At 41.6% G+C, this 19,145-nt stretch overlaps 1 protein-coding gene across 1 annotated transcript in view; it reads right to left on the reverse strand.

Moving 5' to 3' along the window:
- LOC148035183 (WD repeat-containing protein PCN-like) overlaps nt 1-18,523 on the reverse strand; it is a 30,682-nt gene extending 12,159 nt beyond the window's left edge. Inside the window, exons 1-8 of the mRNA XM_087680165.1 lie at nt 18,042-18,523; nt 9,208-9,345; nt 8,746-9,022; nt 6,353-6,416; nt 5,903-6,016; nt 2,815-2,977; nt 2,204-2,372; nt 1,295-2,106 (exon numbers count right to left, since the gene is read on the reverse strand). Of these exons, the coding sequence (XP_087536291.1) occupies nt 1,295-2,106; nt 2,204-2,372; nt 2,815-2,977; nt 5,903-6,016; nt 6,353-6,416; nt 8,746-9,022; nt 9,208-9,345; nt 18,042-18,203 (1,899 nt within the window). The 5' untranslated portion in view covers nt 18,204-18,523. The remainder of the gene's footprint in view (nt 1-1,294; nt 2,107-2,203; nt 2,373-2,814; nt 2,978-5,902; nt 6,017-6,352; nt 6,417-8,745; nt 9,023-9,207; nt 9,346-18,041) is intronic.
- Nucleotides 18,524-19,145: the final 622 nt, after the last annotated feature.

Raw genomic sequence — 19,145 nt, forward strand, 5'->3', positions numbered from 1 at the left:
GCCAGAGTGTGGGGCGTCCCCAAGTGAAAGAGGGCTAGCCTTCAAAGGACTCAGTCAAACATTGGTATGAAACAAAATAAGAAGAGCTTTGATGGGTCTAAATGTGCCGATGTCAAAAGCCAGCAGATGTCAGCTCCTTGTGTACAGAAGAAACTCAGTAGGTGCACATTCATGATAGGTTAATATCACATAAGACAAGTATGGCTTTTATCTATACCAAGTGCTTACTCTGCTCAAAAACTCACTGTTTCTGGCAAGCTGGACTATGCTAACTGGAGAAACAAGTCAAATCTGGTCATGCAATTGTCATTGTACTCATTATTCTGTGGAAAACTAGATTGATTCAGTGTCAATCTATCCTGAGTGACAAGTCAGCCCAACAATGATGCAGATTTTCTTTCTTCAGTGATCCTAGTCCATGTGACACAAAACCACATACTACCAAAAACAGCAAAGAGGCATCACTATTTGCAGCACCTTCAGCAGAGGTTAGTCCATGTAAAACAAAGCCCCACAGTTTTTATCTCAAACACCACACCATGCAGACAACTGACTGCCTGCTCACTTAATAGAGCAAAAAGGTTACATTATTTAAAGAAAGCGACTCTCCAAAGAAACACAAAAGTTTCCCAAAATTCTAGAGAGCCTCATCCACATGAATCAGCATCCTAAAATTTAAGGATCACTAACAGTACACCAATAAAATTATCCCTTATCCCCCCCACATGTCTAGATCTTCCCCAAACATGCTGACATCCAATAGATTCACTTTGTTTACTCAGCCCTAATATCACATTAACTTTTACTAAATACAAAAGTTTAATATATTGTACATATTTTTAAGTCTGGTTCATTCTACATGTATCTAGGCTTCCCACAAAGCTTTTAGCAATACTCTTAAGAGCCTGGCAAGGATGACATTACAAGCACAAAGTGTTGACATAATATGCTTTGCCACTTACAATCAAACTCTACACATCTGCAAAAAGAGATCGGTCACAAATAAATGTTTTGTTCAGCCACAGAGATCAAAACGGCTTTAAAGATTTTAAAAAGACTTCACGTCTCTCGAGTAAGAGCCCTGGTAAACTACATTGACAAGTTGCATTTTGAATAAAATGTTGACAAGATGTTCGAGTAGACCAATCAGAATCAGGTACTTTAACTAGGTACACTGACAAGCTTGCATATTGAACATAGCATCCAAAGTTTACACAACAATAACAATCCAGGTTCAGGAAACAATGATATAAAAGTCTGTTACTAGATATTTCAACAGTTAAAACAGACTCACCAGGATATTACTTTTTGAAGAAGCTAGGATCAGATGGCTACACCCACAGAAGACCATGCTGTGCGCAGGTGGAAGGTTCTTAGGCAGCCGTTTCTTTATTATTTCCCAAGAATTCATCTCATTTGCGTCTGTCCTAGACTGTTGTTCTAACTGAAACAGTCTTGGCTTCAAGCAATCTGAGAATGCTACTAGATGTCCATTATCAGATAAAGTGCTGCAAGTTATGAGTTCAGTAGATTTGCACTTTATTCTGGCAAGTAACTGTGGTGGGGATCCCTTCATTGTGCCTTTATGCTTAATCTTCTTTGCGAGAGGAGATTCAACCTTACTGTGCCCGTTTGCTAAGCCAGAATCTTTCACATCAGAGTCCACTTTAGCCTGTCCGTTACAAAACCTTTTAACATCCTGCTTTGCAGAATCCTGGGTTTTTCTCTTTCCAAGCAAAGGACTGTGCTCTTTGCTGTCACCCATCTCAACGTTGAGTGGTGACTGACAGGAGGTAGACTGATTGATGTTTATCTTCCACAACTCCACCTTGGCTTCATGCTGTGCCATCAAAATAAGCCCATCCTGAAGAAATGACTGGAAAGCAATCTGGATTGGTGTGCGTTGAGGAGCAAAGCACACATCATGTGGATGAAAGGCAAGAAAGGCATTTGCAGGGTAAGTGAACAGCTTTGCATCATTGCCACCAGATACAAGCATAGGAACCTCTGACTGCTCCAGTTTGCACTGCTTATGCTCCATCCAAGATTTTTTACATTTTGACCGCCCTTTTTTTGGAGTCTTGTCACTTAGATCACCTATTATATCTGCTTAGAGACAAAAATCAACCATTATTTCTGCAATATTGTGGCGAGGCAGAATATACTTGAGCATAACACAATCCAAAACATTACATCCCAATACCTTGGAGAGACGGTGAAGCCACCACCAATGCATTCACATCATGGCTGTGTGTTCTCTTGCTACCAAGATACACCCACTTGTCACCTAAAGATATCCCTATATCTACTTTGGACTTCACAGAAGTATCAGCCAAGATTTTGCTTTCAGATGCGAGCTGATATTGCACAACCTGCGAAATTGCCAACATTGCTACTGAGCAAATGCAAATATACTATAGCGAGGGACATTACGAGCCTTAAGCTGTGTGAGCTGTTGAAGATTCTTAAAACCAGACAATTAGTTGCCTCAGAAAACTGCTTCGAAAACTTTAAGATTTTATCCAGACAAAAAAGCAGCATCTTTTGCACACAAAAAATTTGCAAAGTGATACTGCCAATTATAAATATCCACTTTGTGTGATGCTAATTTGGAAACTTGCTGTATAGATGACAAAACAAACAAGGAAAAAAATATTGTTCCAGTATTAAAAAAAACCAATTTCTTCTAACAATTTTGAAATTCAGCTGAAGAGTATACTGACATCTTTGCACAGAGATAGTTCTTTACACAAAATGGACTAACTAGCTGCCATATGTCAAACCATGTGCACATTAACAGGAGAAAATTTCTACCTGCCCATCAGCCCCAGCAGCAAAAACGGATCGATGACTAGGAGCTACCGCCAGGGCCAGAACATCTGCTTTGTGTGCAGTATAGGTTTGCAAAAGTGTGCCTTGCTTGCCATCCCAAAACTGTGTGCTCCCTGAGCTGTCCCCGCTAATCACAGTTCCATCCCTGAAGTCACAACAAAAGCACTTATCATAAAGCAAGCAACAAGCCAAAAACATCATGCCTGCCATCCATCCCCTTTCCAGCTATTTCAATTTAGAAGTTCAGTTTAAGCCTGGCAAATAATATTTTCTCCGAAGTGGCAGATACTTAAGGACCCTACTCTCTGAACAAAAACCTGTTAATCTATCTTCAATCTAATCTCAAGATTTCCATCAAAGGCCTTCCAAGTAAACTTGTTACCCAGTCAAGGACTAGTCTTTTATTTTATTTTAAAACAATCACCTAAATCATAGTCAAGAGTACTTGGTCAATGAAGACAAACCTTTCCAGCCATCCATCCAAGGGAGTCTTATCGAAGGCCTTCCAAGTAAACTTGTTCCCCAGTCACAAGTACTAATCTTTTATTTTATTTCTAAACAATCACCTAAATCATACTTGGTCAATGAAGATGGCCTTTCCAGCCATCCATCCAAGGGACTCTGAAAATAGAGCTTTCCACTCAAGATGCCACTAGATACTTCTCTCCTCTCCACATATCCAGCCATGCATCACAAAACTAAATTCTATGCTAGTACATACATCATGGCAACCAGAAACATCAGAAACGCTTAGAAATGAAATGTCAAAAACAAGTTCCATAGGTTTCTTTCAAGAGGGGGTAAACTAAGAAACACAGGTTTCTTTATATAAGGAATTTTTATAGTTTATAACTAGGGAAAGAGGTTCTAAAACTATATGGAACTCTCTCTTAAACAAAAGAAAGGCCAATTGAGCTTGAGTGATAATATATGAGAGTCAATTCAGAATAATATGTTACATATCCACAATCCATTATTGACTTTTCACTTATGTCGAAGTTAGTCTTTGGACAAGCTATACTATTGTTTAGAACTCAAACATTGTGATTCATATATGACACAAAGAAAATCAAAATAAACATGTAAATAGCCTATGTACGATATGGACAAAGTCAAGTTGCAACATCATGATTCTCATTCCAAAACAAAGTGGCAAAATGTCAAAATCCAAAATGAATCATGATATATCATATATAACTCGTACATGAACCTAAAGTCCTACAATAATCAACTGTCAAGGTAAGAATAGATACTGGATTGATAGAGTCCAATGACTAAACAAAATCCCAAAAAAGTCAATCTCTCATCCAAAATCTTGAGCCCTCACGAGTCATTACTCATAATCATCATCATGTTTAACATTGCCCAACAACTTTTGTCAAAAAAACCATGTTTTTGGATTTCAACCTTTTTATTTTAAAAACCCATGTTTTTTACTATCAGAAATGTTTCTTACTTCAAGAAATGTTTTATAAGTTTCAAACTCAAAGAAACGTGTTTCTTTGCTGCTATGACATGCATGCACTTGATATTCCAACAATATTCACAGCAAGCAAACCACTATCCTTTTCTTCCAAGAAGAGAGAGAATCAATAAAGGACACATGCAAAACAAGCCTTGTATATGACTTCAATGATCTATCAAAGATACAAGACGAAGTCTAATACAAAGGCCAAGTGAACAGCCAGCCAAGCAGCTACTAATGCTAAACCATAGATAACTTTTACTAGAAGAGAAGCCAAAATCCCAAGTCCAAAAAAGAGCGAAAACATTGGAGAACTTTGAGCTCTCAACAAAAGATTGACAAAGAGGTTGAGTAAGGCTTTCCATGAAAGTAAGACCCCCACAATTTGCAAGAATTTGGAGTGGGAAAAGCTACATGTAAAGATTGGCCTTCAATGCTCAGTCTACACATCCAGTGATCTTCAAACATTGGCAAGGCCAAACACACACCACTATTGGTAAGCGCGCATGCAGTTATTCACTTATGCAAGTGAAGTAGTTGGGCTCCTCAACTTTTATTAAATTTGTGCATGCAGCTAGTTTCTGATCTTAATACTGATTCTGTAATGCCCCATCTGAACCAAAGCCTGTTGGGAGCTTTTGACAAGTGCTCTCAATTGTTCACCAATGACCTCCAAAACCACCACCAAACTTCCTGACTAGAAATCAGATGATTGAGCAACTCAATCCCCTCTGTCAAGCTTGTCGTTATATGGCTCACAGAGAACTTGATAGCACATAAAAATAAAATGGAGAACTCCTACAAGAAGCAATAGCATAGTAAGATCTTCCTCCTCGTAACAGTATTGCAGCAATCTTGTCATTATTATTCATGATTTTGCAGCCATTGACTGCCCAGGAGCTGTTCATCATCAAACACAATGTGCCATTTCATGAAGGTTGAGATTTATATGTTGGCCATATTATCTTCGTTGATGTTCATGTCAACATGGACATCTCATCAATGATAATTGTGTCTACTTCTCTAATTGCAATGAAGCGCTCATCTGTCTCTTGTAATGATACTGGATATTGCTGTGCATGCACTGGTAAATAAAATGATAGTGGACCCTGGTGGAGAGGCTGCATAGTCTAGCTCCAGCTGCTCCTGTGCTTGCTGTTAGCAGCTTAAGCAAGTATAATCAAGCCAAAGCCATTTTTAAGCGATCTCTTCAACTAGATCAGTGGAAGCAATTCTGTTTCATCTTTAGACCTACCAAGTGGGCTACATTCCAACATTTGACAACTATTTACACAGCAAATTGTGCCTTTCTAATCCCAAAAAGAGCTTTGAGGTTTATTTATTATCCCACAAAGGTGAAAGCATGGCACTACGACGCGAGCTTCTGGTAGACTACAACAGCAAGTTGTCCATGCCAAACATAAGCATTTGGCTGATGATCAAGAGTTGCTTGCAGTAAAAGATAGCACTTATTCAAAAAGCATCCACTGAAAACAAAAATGAACTCCTCGGAATTTCTATTTCAGAAAAAGTTTTTCAAGAACCTGCTGAAAACTCAAATTTTCCTCTATACTCCTAAAAAACCAGAGTTTGAGAAACACTTACCTAAGTGTTAAAAGGGACCATAAGCAGAGAGTGGAACCAGATCCAATACCTCCATGGCCTGCAGTCATTCTGTACACTTCTCGGAATTGATTGGCATCCCAACATCTAATGCATCTGAGAAACATTCCAACAGCAACACAAAAGAGCCAACACATTCAGCATACCAAAAGTATCACTACTAGAAAACTTGAGCATCAACTCTGTTAGTTGTGGAGTTATTCATTTAGATCTGAAACCATGGACCTCCACAATGCAGTCGCTCCTAAAATGCAATTGTGTTTACATTGAGGCCTATGTCGATAATACAGCTTTGGTAAAGTATATACATTTTGGCACAAGGTATATCTTGAAGCTTCATCTCTACCGAAAACGCATGATATCCAAATGGGAAAATCACCAAAAAAGTAACAGACATCCCACAATTAATTTGCTAAAGCAGTAAGAGCATACCCATCAGAACCTCCAGAAAAAATCCTTTTTGCATCAGCACTCCATGCAACACTCAAGATGCGTCCTGATCATGCCAACAGCCAAGCAATGATGTTCTGTTACTGCATGTTAAAAATTGATCGTTGACAACTAATAAATTAGAAACAGATCCTAGACGCTGTGATCACTTCATAGATGTTAGGACAACTTCCACAACTGCAGAATCAACACCTTAAGATGAGAGAGTCTAGAGAACATGCAAGAGAGAGAGAGAGAGAGAGAGAGAGAGAGAGTGCGTGTGTGTGTGTGTGTGTGTGTGTGCAAGCAGGCATGCGCCTGTGTAAATCATACACACCTGCTTTTGTGCCACTCTGCTCTTTAGGCTCTTGTGTTCCTGTTAGTTGAACAAGTTTCCAGAATCTTACAAATGGTTAAAGCTTAGCTTTTCATTCCATCAACTAGTATGGCTTTGTAATCTACTAAAATTGCTTTTTTGAGGGTTTCAGATGCTGTGTCCTGTATTTTGTCATCTTACACTAAGTACTTTGATTTCTAAATGGTGTGTTTCTTACTTTGGCTGCTGCCTTCTTCCTGCATATAGCTGCTTTGCCTCTTGGTTTTTCTGTAGTGCTGTATTTATGGTGACTTCTCAGGCAGCAACTATAACTTCCCTACAACTCTACTCTTTTTTACTCACAAATTCTTTCACAGTATATATCATATGACATAATAATCAATTTGCACTAGTGGTTCTTTCACTCAAGCTAAGTGATGTCACCTATTCCATCATTGACAAGGGGGACAGCCAGGGGAAGAGAATGGGAACATGTCCCCCTTTTTGGGATGGGAAAGAGGACAGCAAGGGAAGACTATGGGAAGTTCACATAGGCCCTCTTAACAATACATATATGTATTCATGCACACTTATTTTACACATGCACACATACAGACACATCCATCAATAAGAGCTCGAGCTTGTTCTCTCTCTCTCTCTCTCTCTCTCTCTCTCTCTCTCTCTCTCTCTCTCTCTCTCTCTCTCTCTCTCTCTCTCTCTCTCTCATCACACATGCACACACATTGACAATCAGATCTCTCACACACACATCCTGTTTGCACCACATAAACACAACAATACATATATAATTACATTAAGTCTACATAATTTAGTTTTATATTAAAAAATATGCCGCTCCTTCCCTACCCCATCCCTTGAATTTGGTCATTCCCATCCCATGTTTCTATGAAATCAAGACATGTTCTCAGAATCACCAATCGTGTGAAGATCTCTTTAACCAGTAAGATAATGACAGTCAGATTTTGTTCAAAAATAGCTTATTCAAGAATGGAAGAACCCTCATCTTGGCCTCTAGCAGAACTAAGTCTGTCAATCCAAGACATTTGCCTGTCCCACACATCCTCTGTTATTATGCGTGATTTGCTACTGTATTTGATCTCATATTTTTCTATGCTATTACTCTCTTGTCTATGTCCTTTGCCAACTCCCTGATCTTGATCAGCCATAAGAAAGAAAGTGTGCTAGTACCTCACAAAGCCTACCCTATAGGGTAGCAAAGCTATCTGTAATACAATTTGTGGTCATTGAGTGCACATAATTTTTCTCCAGTACTGAATCTTAGCAATATCCTAATAATTCTTTATGCATGGACTGAAACCTCCATGCTCAAGGTCTATTGAATGTAGTGCTGTAAAGTATGTGCATACCTTCAAATTCAGCAAGTTCACTGATATCAACTGCACAACTGAATTGTTGTCTACCAGAGAGGAGGTCATACGCGTTGATTGAAAGTGCTTCCTAAAGCTGTGCTATCGACAGCCTTAACATATCCTCATTACTAAATGTAGAGGACAACCAGAAGAGGATGGATTAAAAAAGAGGAGAGAAGGAAAAGAAGGACAATTGTGGAACAATGCAGTACCCCACAACAAAATCCACCAACCCTGTACTAGAAGAATAAGAAGAGCAACATGCAAGGGGTTCTTCACATGGACAAACCATTCTAGAAAATTTTCAACCTCCAAGGTGCACACAAAGCCATAAAAAACATGCATGAAATTGATTGAGCCTTTTCTCAAAAGGATAGAAACAATTTTAACAGAATTAGAATAATTCACTACATGCATCATGCACAGCAAGGTGGGTGTAACATGTTAGAAGACACAAGTTCAGCATGCACTGGTCAGCTTCGAGATAAATCCCGGTGCTTAATTGTATTCAATAACCTTCAAACACCGATGATTCAAAGGAAGAAATGCTCGGACTTCAAAGTTTCTTGGTGGAAAAGAAATTACCATACAGCCAGCAAGCTGAATTGTATCAATTTAGCATACACATGGCTAGAGCAATGTCAAGAAACTGCTTCACATAAATAACACTAGGACAACATGCAACTTACCTTGAACTCGTGGGAATGTACGAGCATAGACCATGCTCTCCCCATCTCTCACAGTAAACAATCTTACACAACCATCATCGCAGCCAACAACAACTCTCTCTCTTTGCAAATCTCCACCACCACTTTCAAAAATTTCGTCATCGTCACTGTCACTCTCAGAATGGTTTTGTCCACTGCTTTGAAGACCCCTTACTTTTGTTTTTCCATCTTCCCGTGGTGAACCTAAAGGCTCAAGAGCCATATCCCAGACAGATCCTCCATATGACTTCAAGATTTCCTACACAAATGTAAAACATGGAGCCATTGAAATTGAAATAAATGATTGCCATACACCCACAGCCTGAATATACCATGTCACCAGCCACAGATTTATTTTGCAAAGGCAGCATGCAGCAACCTGCTAAAACTTAGAATGAAACTCACTACATTACTTAAGCATCAAAAATGCACCATCAAATATACCTTGGTTTGTAATGTCAACAAATCCCATTCCAAAATGAAACCATCAAGGCCAGCAGAAAACAAACGGCCTCTTTTTGATAGTCCACTTGGACACCATAAAAGACAAGAAATAGATGCACCTGGTTTTCCTGGGACAGTCTGAAAAACATTATACAAAAGCTGTTAGACAAGCAAACTTTTCATCCCTTCTTCCTACTTACTCATATCTTCCATATCAGCTTAATTAAATTATCATTTCAGAATCTTACTCATGGGGTCACTAAAGCAAAAGAATTAACTTGAGTTCCAAAAATTGATAGTTTGTGAAGGCTATATCAACTTCATCTACCAAAAATACTTTATCCATGGCTTGTTCGTGCTGCATCATAGAAGAAACTTGTGGAACTGCCAAAACACAGTTTTGCTATATTTTTTGTGTTGAGCAAGTTAATCATAAATACATTCATGGCAATTTGGGAATTAGCATTTCAATGTTTACATTGAATGTTTTAAAGGGAGAAGCCCTCAGGTTGGTGAAATGCAATTATGCAAGGTTCAACAATGGCTGGTTCTTCACAATCAAAAACTCAATCACAATGAATACCACATATACTACCACTAACACTAGGTTCTAAAGAAAGGTACTCGGATTATAATTTGCACGACCTATCACAATATCAATATTCAAGACAATACTACATTCCTAGAAGATAGAAATCAAATAATTCATGTATCATGACTTTTCGTTTCTCAAGTAGTTTTCTATTTCTCTCTTGAATCATAAAACGTAACTCAAAAAACAGCTTAACATATTGGCCCTAAAACTATTGTTGTGCATCTAGTAGATGTGACAATGAGACATATTCAAAAGTAAATTCACAACCCATTTGTGATTTAAGTTTTGATTGACAAAATTTTGGCTTTTCTATGTAGTCTCAATCAAGTTAATTGAATAAGTTGACATATATGAATGCCAACTTCGAGTTCTACAGCATTAGCTGGTGATAGTCCAAAAAGTCAAGCAACTAACATATTGGCCCTCTAATCATTGTTGTGCAACCAATAGATGTGGCCATCAAACAATGACATGTATGTGAAAAAGACAACCTCATACTCTATCCTCATATTGTCACTATGAACTTGGGGAATCATCAACTATAGTTTATGCGTGTGCTTCTTCTTCTATAAAATAGACCAAAACTTCTACATCGAATTATTAACTAATTGTGTGAGTGATAACAAGAGCTCTAAGAGTGGTACTACAACGTGTAAGGCATTCAAATCCAAAAACATACAACTCTTACGAGAGAAGAGAATCCAAGGGTGGAAAATAATCCTCTTATTCACATTATAGCAGTAATGTGTATATGGGGTAATGACCATAAGGTAGCATATCCATATTCTCAACCTAAAGGAAGCATGATATCTATTACAAGGACGTGAATTTTTAACTCAATACTCTTTGGACACTTAAGTTGTGACACTCAAGTGGTGCACATGTGAGGTGCAAGGTGAGATTAAGTTAAACATGTGGCGCGGTGACAGATAATCCTAGCCTTCACAATGGACATCGGTAGAAGTTGTGGACAAGCGCCAATGGGTTACCTAAAACAAATCTTGGTCAAGGACACTAAATTTCCCCTTGGAAATGACTTTAAGTGTCATAGGGGTTAGAGACTTAACTGATCTAATGTCCTAGACTAAGGTTTGTAGATAGTTTCAACACTTCCAAGTTCAAAGAGATTAGAATTTGAAATCAAGATAGAGCAACCTTTAATAAGGGTAGGGCAAAAGGGCTATGCAACTTTTCTTTGCATGTAGAGACTCCAATGAAAATGCAAATTTACCAAGTCAAGTTTGGATCAATTTTGGGCTGCGTGCCAGTTGCATCTTCCATGTTGAGCTGTTTATCTCCCATTCTAGGCTGCTTGGGCAAATCTAAGAATGCAAAACTTTGTTTTGGATAGGGAGACAATTGCTGAAACTTTAGCACAGCAGGACAACCTGATCTAGAGTAGATTTCGAGGCTGTAAACAGCAAGAAACCTTAAAAACGAGGTCAGACAGTCGTTGGTGCAAAAAATAGGGTTCCAAACAGCAGCAAAACCCAACAAGTGACCAGATTTTCTCTATCTAAAACAAGACGGGTTTGTTGTTCCAACACTTCCTTGGCATCACATTGAAGGTTTCTCTCTCTCCTCTACCCTCCTCCATCTCAGCAAATCTGAAGATATTCAATGCCATTTTTCTGATTCAGACCTGATTACTGCTGTAATTAGAGTTTATCAATTGTCTCAAGAAGTGTGCTATTGAATCTCAGCCATTCTTGGTCTTGCTCGTCTGCTTAATAAGGGTTTCTCAACAGCTTTGAGAATGTGCCCATTAACAAGATGCCCAATGATCACAATAGCAACTACAAATGTAATTTTGCAATTGAAGAAATTACAATTAATTTGAAGGGGACAATGGACTGCATATTCACATTTATTTTGAGCCACATGCAATGTTCTCGATTCAATTTGCGCCCAAATTATGTCAAAATCAAAAGTGCAAATTGGATCCTGATGCTATTAGTCATTGGTTATGTCCTAATGTACTAGAATTTGTAGAGAAATCAACTACAAATTCAAGGCAATACATGTTAAAGCAATACCACAAGAGCTGCCAATTTAGGGCCAGCCGAGTGTCAACACTGTCCAAGATTATTGTGATAAAGTTTATATTTCAGATTTGTGAATTATTTGTTTGTTGTAATCAATGTTGAATCAGGTCATTTACCACCCTATCCAAGAAGGCAAGCTTTTTTCAACATCTCACTCCCATTCACCAAGCCCTCAAAATACTCATTACTATCCTACCAACGACCTTGAAGACGATCAATTATCCAACCAGCTCCAAACCAATCACCTCAACCTGTGATTAGTCCTCAACCTATGCACTAATCTTGTGGTTGACCCCAAAGATAATGAATCACTCAACCAGCTCTGAACAAACTATGGTCAGCTTGTTTGCATGCACACTATAATGCTCACCATATCAATTACCAACCATCCTATTTCACCTACTAACCATTTGTCCTCTAGATCCACAATCAAATACAACTACCCGATGTTCTTACATTGCACACATACTATCCATATCCAATATTGTTGCAATGATTGCATTCTCCCTTTTTGAAACTACAACAATCCTCAAATAAGTTGCAATTGTTCAAATCCATAAATATGCAATCATCCTCCACAGGATTGCCACAAGACTCCAACCCACATTAACCATCCTCAAAACCACTTACTATTTCCTTCTTTAAGAAGTGTCCTCTTTCCCAAGTAAACATCGTTACTACCATAGATATAAGCCATCAAAAGATTACCAACCAAAGTAATCAATACTTGAAATGAGGACCTCTTATGCTTACAATGATCGTAGTAGTTGTAAAACCTAAGAGCTCCATCCATGTGACATCGACAGTCAATCCCTGGGCACTGTGCAAAACCTTTAGCAACAAGGCGAGCCTTGTGCTTATCCAAAGAACCGTCGCTAAGGTATTTGGTCTTGAAGACCCACTTGACGCCAATCACCTTCTTATTCGGGGGGCGGGGCACGAGTGACCAAGTGCCATTCCTCTCAATAGCCTCCAACTCGGCTTCCATAGCTTTCTTCCATGGTACGGACTGTAAAGCCTCCTTCACGGAGATGGGCTCTCGATCCTGCATAACACGGGTCATCAAACAATAGTTAGAGCAAACAAGCTCCGTAGAATGTGCCTGGTCCCACCGTGACCGCCGCAGACCATCCTGCAGTCCCCACTCCTCAGGAACCCCCTCGATCCCTGAATCACGGAGTGTGTCACGGGCCCAGCGAGAAGGAGGCCGAACCTCCCCTCGTCTCTCTCCATCAGCAGAGGGCTCTGGAATATCCACCGGTGGTAACTCCTTTGAGCTGACCCGTGGAACAATAGACTCTGTATCAGAAACAGAATCATAATCAAAAGGCACGGGCTCCACTGGAACTGTAGAAGGAGCCCAACTCTCCCCTGGATCTCCAAGAACGGGATGCTTCTCACCCGTTGAGATAGCCGGAACCTCCACAAACCACACATCGCGGCTAGTGTACACATCCCGCTTGACGGGATCATACAATCGATAGCCTTGGGACTGGGAGCTGTAGCCAACAAATACCTGTCTTCGGGAAGCTGCTTCAAATTTATCACGGTGAGCCTTAGGAATGTGAACATAGGCATCACACCCAAAGACCCGGAAGTAAGAAACATCTGGCTTCATCCCAAAATAAGCCTCAAACGGGGTCATCCCTTCCACGGCCGAAGTAGGGGATCGATTAAAGATGTGGACGGCAATAGCCACAGCCGTGGCCCACAGAACTTGAGGGGTCTGTCGGTGCTCCATCATGGTGCGCGGCATCTCGATCACACTACGGTTCTTCCGTTCAAAAATGTCATTTTCTTGAGGAGTGTTGGTATTGGCAAACTCCTGGTGAATTCCTTTAGCTGCACAAAACCGAGTAAACTCATTAGAAACAAATTCACCGCCCTTGTCGGATCGCAAGGTCTTCAACTTCCGGCCCGATCGGTTCTCCTCAAAGAGAAGCCAATCCTTGAAGTGTGAGAAGGCTTTTGACTTTAATGCCAAAAAGTAGGCCCATGTCATCCTGTTGAAGTCATCCACGATCAACATGAAGTACAAGCTCCCACGCAAGGACTTATTCCTCATAGGGCCACATAGATCCGTAGATACAAGCTCCATCAGTGAAGTAGACCGCCGCGAAGCTGTGTGGGGAATGGCATCCCTATGCTGCTTCCCCCGAATGCAGGAGACACATGGCTGCTGGCGCACCACTATATCCGGCAACCCTCGAACAAGCTGTCCACGTGACGCCCTCCGAAGATAATCATAGTTCAGGTGACCAAACCGAGCATGCCATAACTCTGACTGTGACTGAGAGATAAGAAAAAGAGTAGAGAGGGCGGTGGAAGACTTTAATTTATAAATGTCGTTCTCCTCATATCCGGATGAGAGAACCTTCCTCGATCCACAATCAAGAACTCGCACCGTAGTACTTTCAAACTCCACCAAAAGGCCAAGGGAGCAAATCTTATGAACTGAAAGGAGATGGTACCCTAAGCCTGGTACATGCAAAACCTCTGAGGTATGGGTACCACCTCGTCCATCGGGAATAAGCTGCATCTTACCCCGACCTGCAATAGATACTGAAGAGCTGTCTCCAATGAGAATCTGCCCACGCGAGGGTCGCAATTGGGCAACACCATCTGATGAAGGAGTCATGTGCTGTGAGGCACCACTATCAACGATCCACTCTCGAGCCTGGGGAGCCGTCATCGCAGCATCAGAAGCATTCGGTGAAGCATCCTCAATGACAGCTAGATGAAGAAATGCAGCTGATGAGGGTGCAGCCACCGCTCCAGAATCCTTGGTGTCCTTGTTAGTGTCATTTTTGTCTTTGTCAGGGCAATCCTTCTTCCAATGGCTAGTCTTTCCACAAATATGGCATGTGGAGTCTTTGTCCTTATCCTTCTTGGACTTGTTATCCCCCTTTTTCTTCTTTTGATCCTTCCCCTTCTTATGAGAGGCTTGACCTCTCAGCGCCTCCAACTTGGAAGCATTCTGTCCCTTTAACTGTTCCTCTTGGTCCAAGACCATAGGAACCAACTCTTCCCACCGAAGAGTAGACTCTCGCCCCGAAGCAATAAGGGCAGAGTAAAATGTACCGAATTGTGGCGGCAACTAGAACAAAAGTGTGATCGCCATGTCTTTGGAGGAAATCGGCTTCCCCGCATTCTGAACCTGCATCTGAAGCTGCCTTAGCTTGTTAATGTGCTCCCGCAGTGAAGAAGACTTGTTTACGGACAAAGTCCGCATCTGTACCTCCAAAGAAACCCGCTTCATAAGGGTCATCCGATTGTACATCTGATCAAGCATCAGCCATATCTCTCGAGTCACCGTCAAGTGCTCGATGTGAGCGATCACGGCTGTAGTACATGATAGAAAGAGAAAGGAAAGAATCCTGGCATTCAGTTTGTCCCAATGAGACTGAGCCTTGACCAACTCCGCACGAGCATCGGAAGAGAGTTTGGACTCATCTCTTACGGAGGGCCGGTCGATCTCCTCGTATACCAGCTCCGCCAAATCATAGGACTCAAGGATGGCCAACATCATGACGCGCCAAATGCGGTAGTTGTCGCCGTCGAGCTTCTGATCTACAGGAAGAGCCGGTAAGACAGGCACCTTCCGGTCCATAATCGACTGGAACTCCAAGTCAATCTCTGTAGACATCTTCACCTGTAATGCCTTCACAAACGCAAAAGCAGCCCCCTCTAACTGGGAAAACTCAGCCTGCTAAGGCTCTTCCGCGTCCTGAACCTTCTTCACCCGCCGGAGGCGATGAAAAAGCAAAACCTGCACTTGTAGGCTGAAAACTCAAACTTCCTCCGCGTCAAACAGCAGTAAACAGCAGCAAATCCACCACCTGGACTCCTTTCCTGCGCGCCCACACTCGCTTCAGCCTTGTTCCAAGGCGCAGCCCTCCTGTCTGCCCTTAAACGCAAAAAATGCAAATTTGTGTCGCGATGGAAACTCCTCTTCAGGTTGATTCTGCGCTCAGTCAGCCCTCTAACACTGCTCTGATACCATGTCAGAGTGCAGCGGTGCGGAAGCGTAGGACTGAGAGAGAGAGAACGCAGAGAGAGAAGAGAGAGAAAGACAGTGGAAGATGAAGATCTACTGTATAAAGTGTGCTGAATACAAAGATATGCAGATATATACACGGGCGCAGTGCGCTGGGCTGCGTGTCTCCACCTCGACGATGCAACCTGCTGTTCACCTCGAAGTCTGCTGCAGTCTGCACTGTCTCCTGTCTGAAATCTGAGAACAGAGACGGAATCTGCGAGTGTCACCAGTCTGTAATCTGCGAGCAGAGAAGTGTGGGAGATTGTGGAAATCTTCGGCTATTTATAGCAAGAAAAACAGGGTGCAAATAGGACAGGTCGACTGCATTAAATGCAGCCGATTGGGCTGCAGGCAGTCCGACTGCCACGTGGTAGTCCGACTGTGCAGCCGACTGCCTGCCTGCCTAGCTGTGATCTCTAACACATCAATTGTGAGCCGCAAAAGCCTTTTGATCCCCCCCCCCAAAAAAAACAAACGCCAATTCGAAAGCACTCTCTAAGCTAATGACCTCTATGGAATGTTTTGAATAAAAGCCCGAGCCAAAATGATTATAAGATCTTGCCTACATGTAGTCCTCCTGATGACACTCCATGACTATCATAATCATAGTCATACTAGGGACCAAGCAAACCAACTGAAAGGCCATTGGCACATACATGCCTACAAAAGGATGAAAACTTCACATATATGTCATAGAAAACATCATAATCCTCATCGGTTACCTCATTACCACCCAAGAAAACAATCTCAAGGGCAATCTCTACCAAACAAAAGCTAGATTACAACACTTTTGGTCCCATCTCTTCGGCACTATATTGTTTCAACTAAAGCTGTCAATTGCTGCTTTCAAAAGTGATGACACTAAGTTCCAACTCAAACCATAACAAGGCCACAACCATGTACCTTGAACTTGAGAATTTGAAACTCTTCGTGTCACCATGTTGTTCCCTACTTGATTCCAATACACTCTCACTATCGCTTCTCAAATGCACCCATCCATCAAACTCTTGCCCTTTTACCTCCATTGATGAGATAATCATATCAAGGCTTAGTATGCTAGGACTATATTAGCAAAACTAGCTAGGTGATTGGTCTCCTACCTAGCTTGAGTTGTTTCTAACGATGCTTTCATTAGTAAGCAACCTCTAAAGTCCACATTACTTTTGAAAGGTCTTTCCTTCTAGAGTTACCTATTTCAACATCCTTGTTTGGTCATGAAAAAGAAGAAACGCATGAATTTTGTTGTAACATTTCCAAGCCTGCAAACAACCTCAAAACTCATAACACCTATTACAATGATCCAACATGGCAATACACTTGCTCTATAATGACATCTTCAAAGCAATGCTAGGTGCCATGAGGATAAATAACTTGTGATTTGTTTAGTCTTTTGTCTAGTGAGGTGGAGGGGGACTGGTGGGAGCTGGGTTTTTTTTTTTTTCAGGTGGGCCGGGGCGGGGGGGGGGGGGGGAGGGATTTGAGGCTTGACTGCCACACATGTACAGTAAGAATGTCTTTAGTATAATAGTTTTTGTATAACTTGAAATTAAGGATGTGGCTTGGCAGCGAATGATGCTCTGCTGTATTGGTTACACAATGAAAGTGTGTACGTTGAATTTGCGGGTTCAATCCTACCATGGTTCTGACTTAAACCACAAGCTCACATCCAGCTGCAGTATTAAACTGCCACTTGTGGGTGGGTGCAACCACAGGATCAGCCTTCCCACTCCAAGCACTGTTATGTAGATGACAACATTATCTCCAATTACTCATCTTCTCAAGTAGATGTGCTTCAATCTCTCCCCATTGATCCCGAAAAACTTATTAGCCATTCATGGTGGCACAATCTCTGTACACTGCACCTCAGGTAGGGACATTTCAGAGCTCTAAGCTTCCACAATCCTAATAACGAAGTACATTTACTGAAAGCAAACCCTCCTGCGATTAGAAAGTATGAGGAGGCCGTTTTGCGGCAGCTCAATGCAAGGGGATGGTTCTTCGTAAATCCAGTAAACTTTTGCACTGAGCCATTAACAAAAACGTGCTGACTGATAAGAAAAAAAAATTGTTATCTGGAAACGGTAGATACAAGCTCACAATGGGAAGCTGCAGAGCCCCGTACACGGGTTAGGAAGCAGAAAGGCAAGCACTCTACCAGTTCACAATGCCAGCCAACTGATCCCGGTGACACGATCCAGATTTCTATGGAGCCATTGCCTCGTGCGGCCGCAACTACAGCTCCATCAATGCTCGCGGCGAGGGCAACCACGGGAGAGGGCTTCCAATCTACATGCTTGTACCTGTGGAGCTCCAGCATCTCAGCGGCAGGCGTGGCGACAGGGACCTCCGGGGGCAGGAAACAGGGACATAAGGAGGAGCCGGAGCAGCAGCTATGGCTGAGAGTTAGAGAAACCCTAACGCGCAGAGAGAACGCATAAAACAGGGGGCGATCGAAGGGGGCCCAACAATGCAAAGAGAGGGCAATATCCTCGATGAAGCTGTGAAGGAGGTGGAAGAGCAGAGAGAGGCCAAAGAGAGATTGTGAGAGAGAACTATGGAAGGGTGGCGGCTAGGTCTTTCTGGTACCCTTCCCTAAACCCTTGGTCCGATTCCTCCCTAATGATTACACATGGCTTTTCCAGGACTTTCACTCACTGGCCTTTTACACCAGCCTCCTGCCCAAGTGATGAGGAAGAGAGGGGAAGGAGGTGATGGTGCATTATGGAATGGTTGTGGACCATGGGCAAGAGCTTACCATTATTGAAGTCAAATGAGGTGCGTCTATTAGACTGAGTGTGTTCTAGGGTTAGTTGGTTGAGGGAAGGGCAAGAGCTCTTGGCTATTGAAGTCAAATGAGGTGGCTCTATTAAGGCAAGTTAGTTATATCTTTGTTTGATCAATAATTCTCATGTTGTTCAAGAGAGGAAAACAAGAGAGAGAGAGAGAGGTAGAACGAGAGGAAGGTAGAGACTAGGTCTTTCTAGTACCCCCTCGCCTAAAACGTAAACCTCATAGTGGATAACTCAATTTCCAAGCATAAGACACACTCTTCCCCATATATAAGCTTAAATGGGATGTAGCCTATTGCTCTCTTGAATGTTGTATTATAAGCTCAAACAACCACATGAAGTTTCTTGTCCCAATCGCACTTACCCTCAGATACAATCTTAGATAAAGTCCCTACAAGCTACTTGTTGGTACTCTCTACTCGTCCATTTGCTAATTGGGGATTATATGGGGTAGTCTTATTATGCTTAAT

The sequence above is a fragment of the Lygodium microphyllum genome, chromosome 6 (genome assembly GCF_053477565.2).
Source record: "Lygodium microphyllum isolate KBCC chromosome 6, Lygodium_microphyllum_v1.1.10, whole genome shotgun sequence".
NCBI classification, from domain to species: Eukaryota; Viridiplantae; Streptophyta; class Polypodiopsida; order Schizaeales; family Lygodiaceae; genus Lygodium; species Lygodium microphyllum.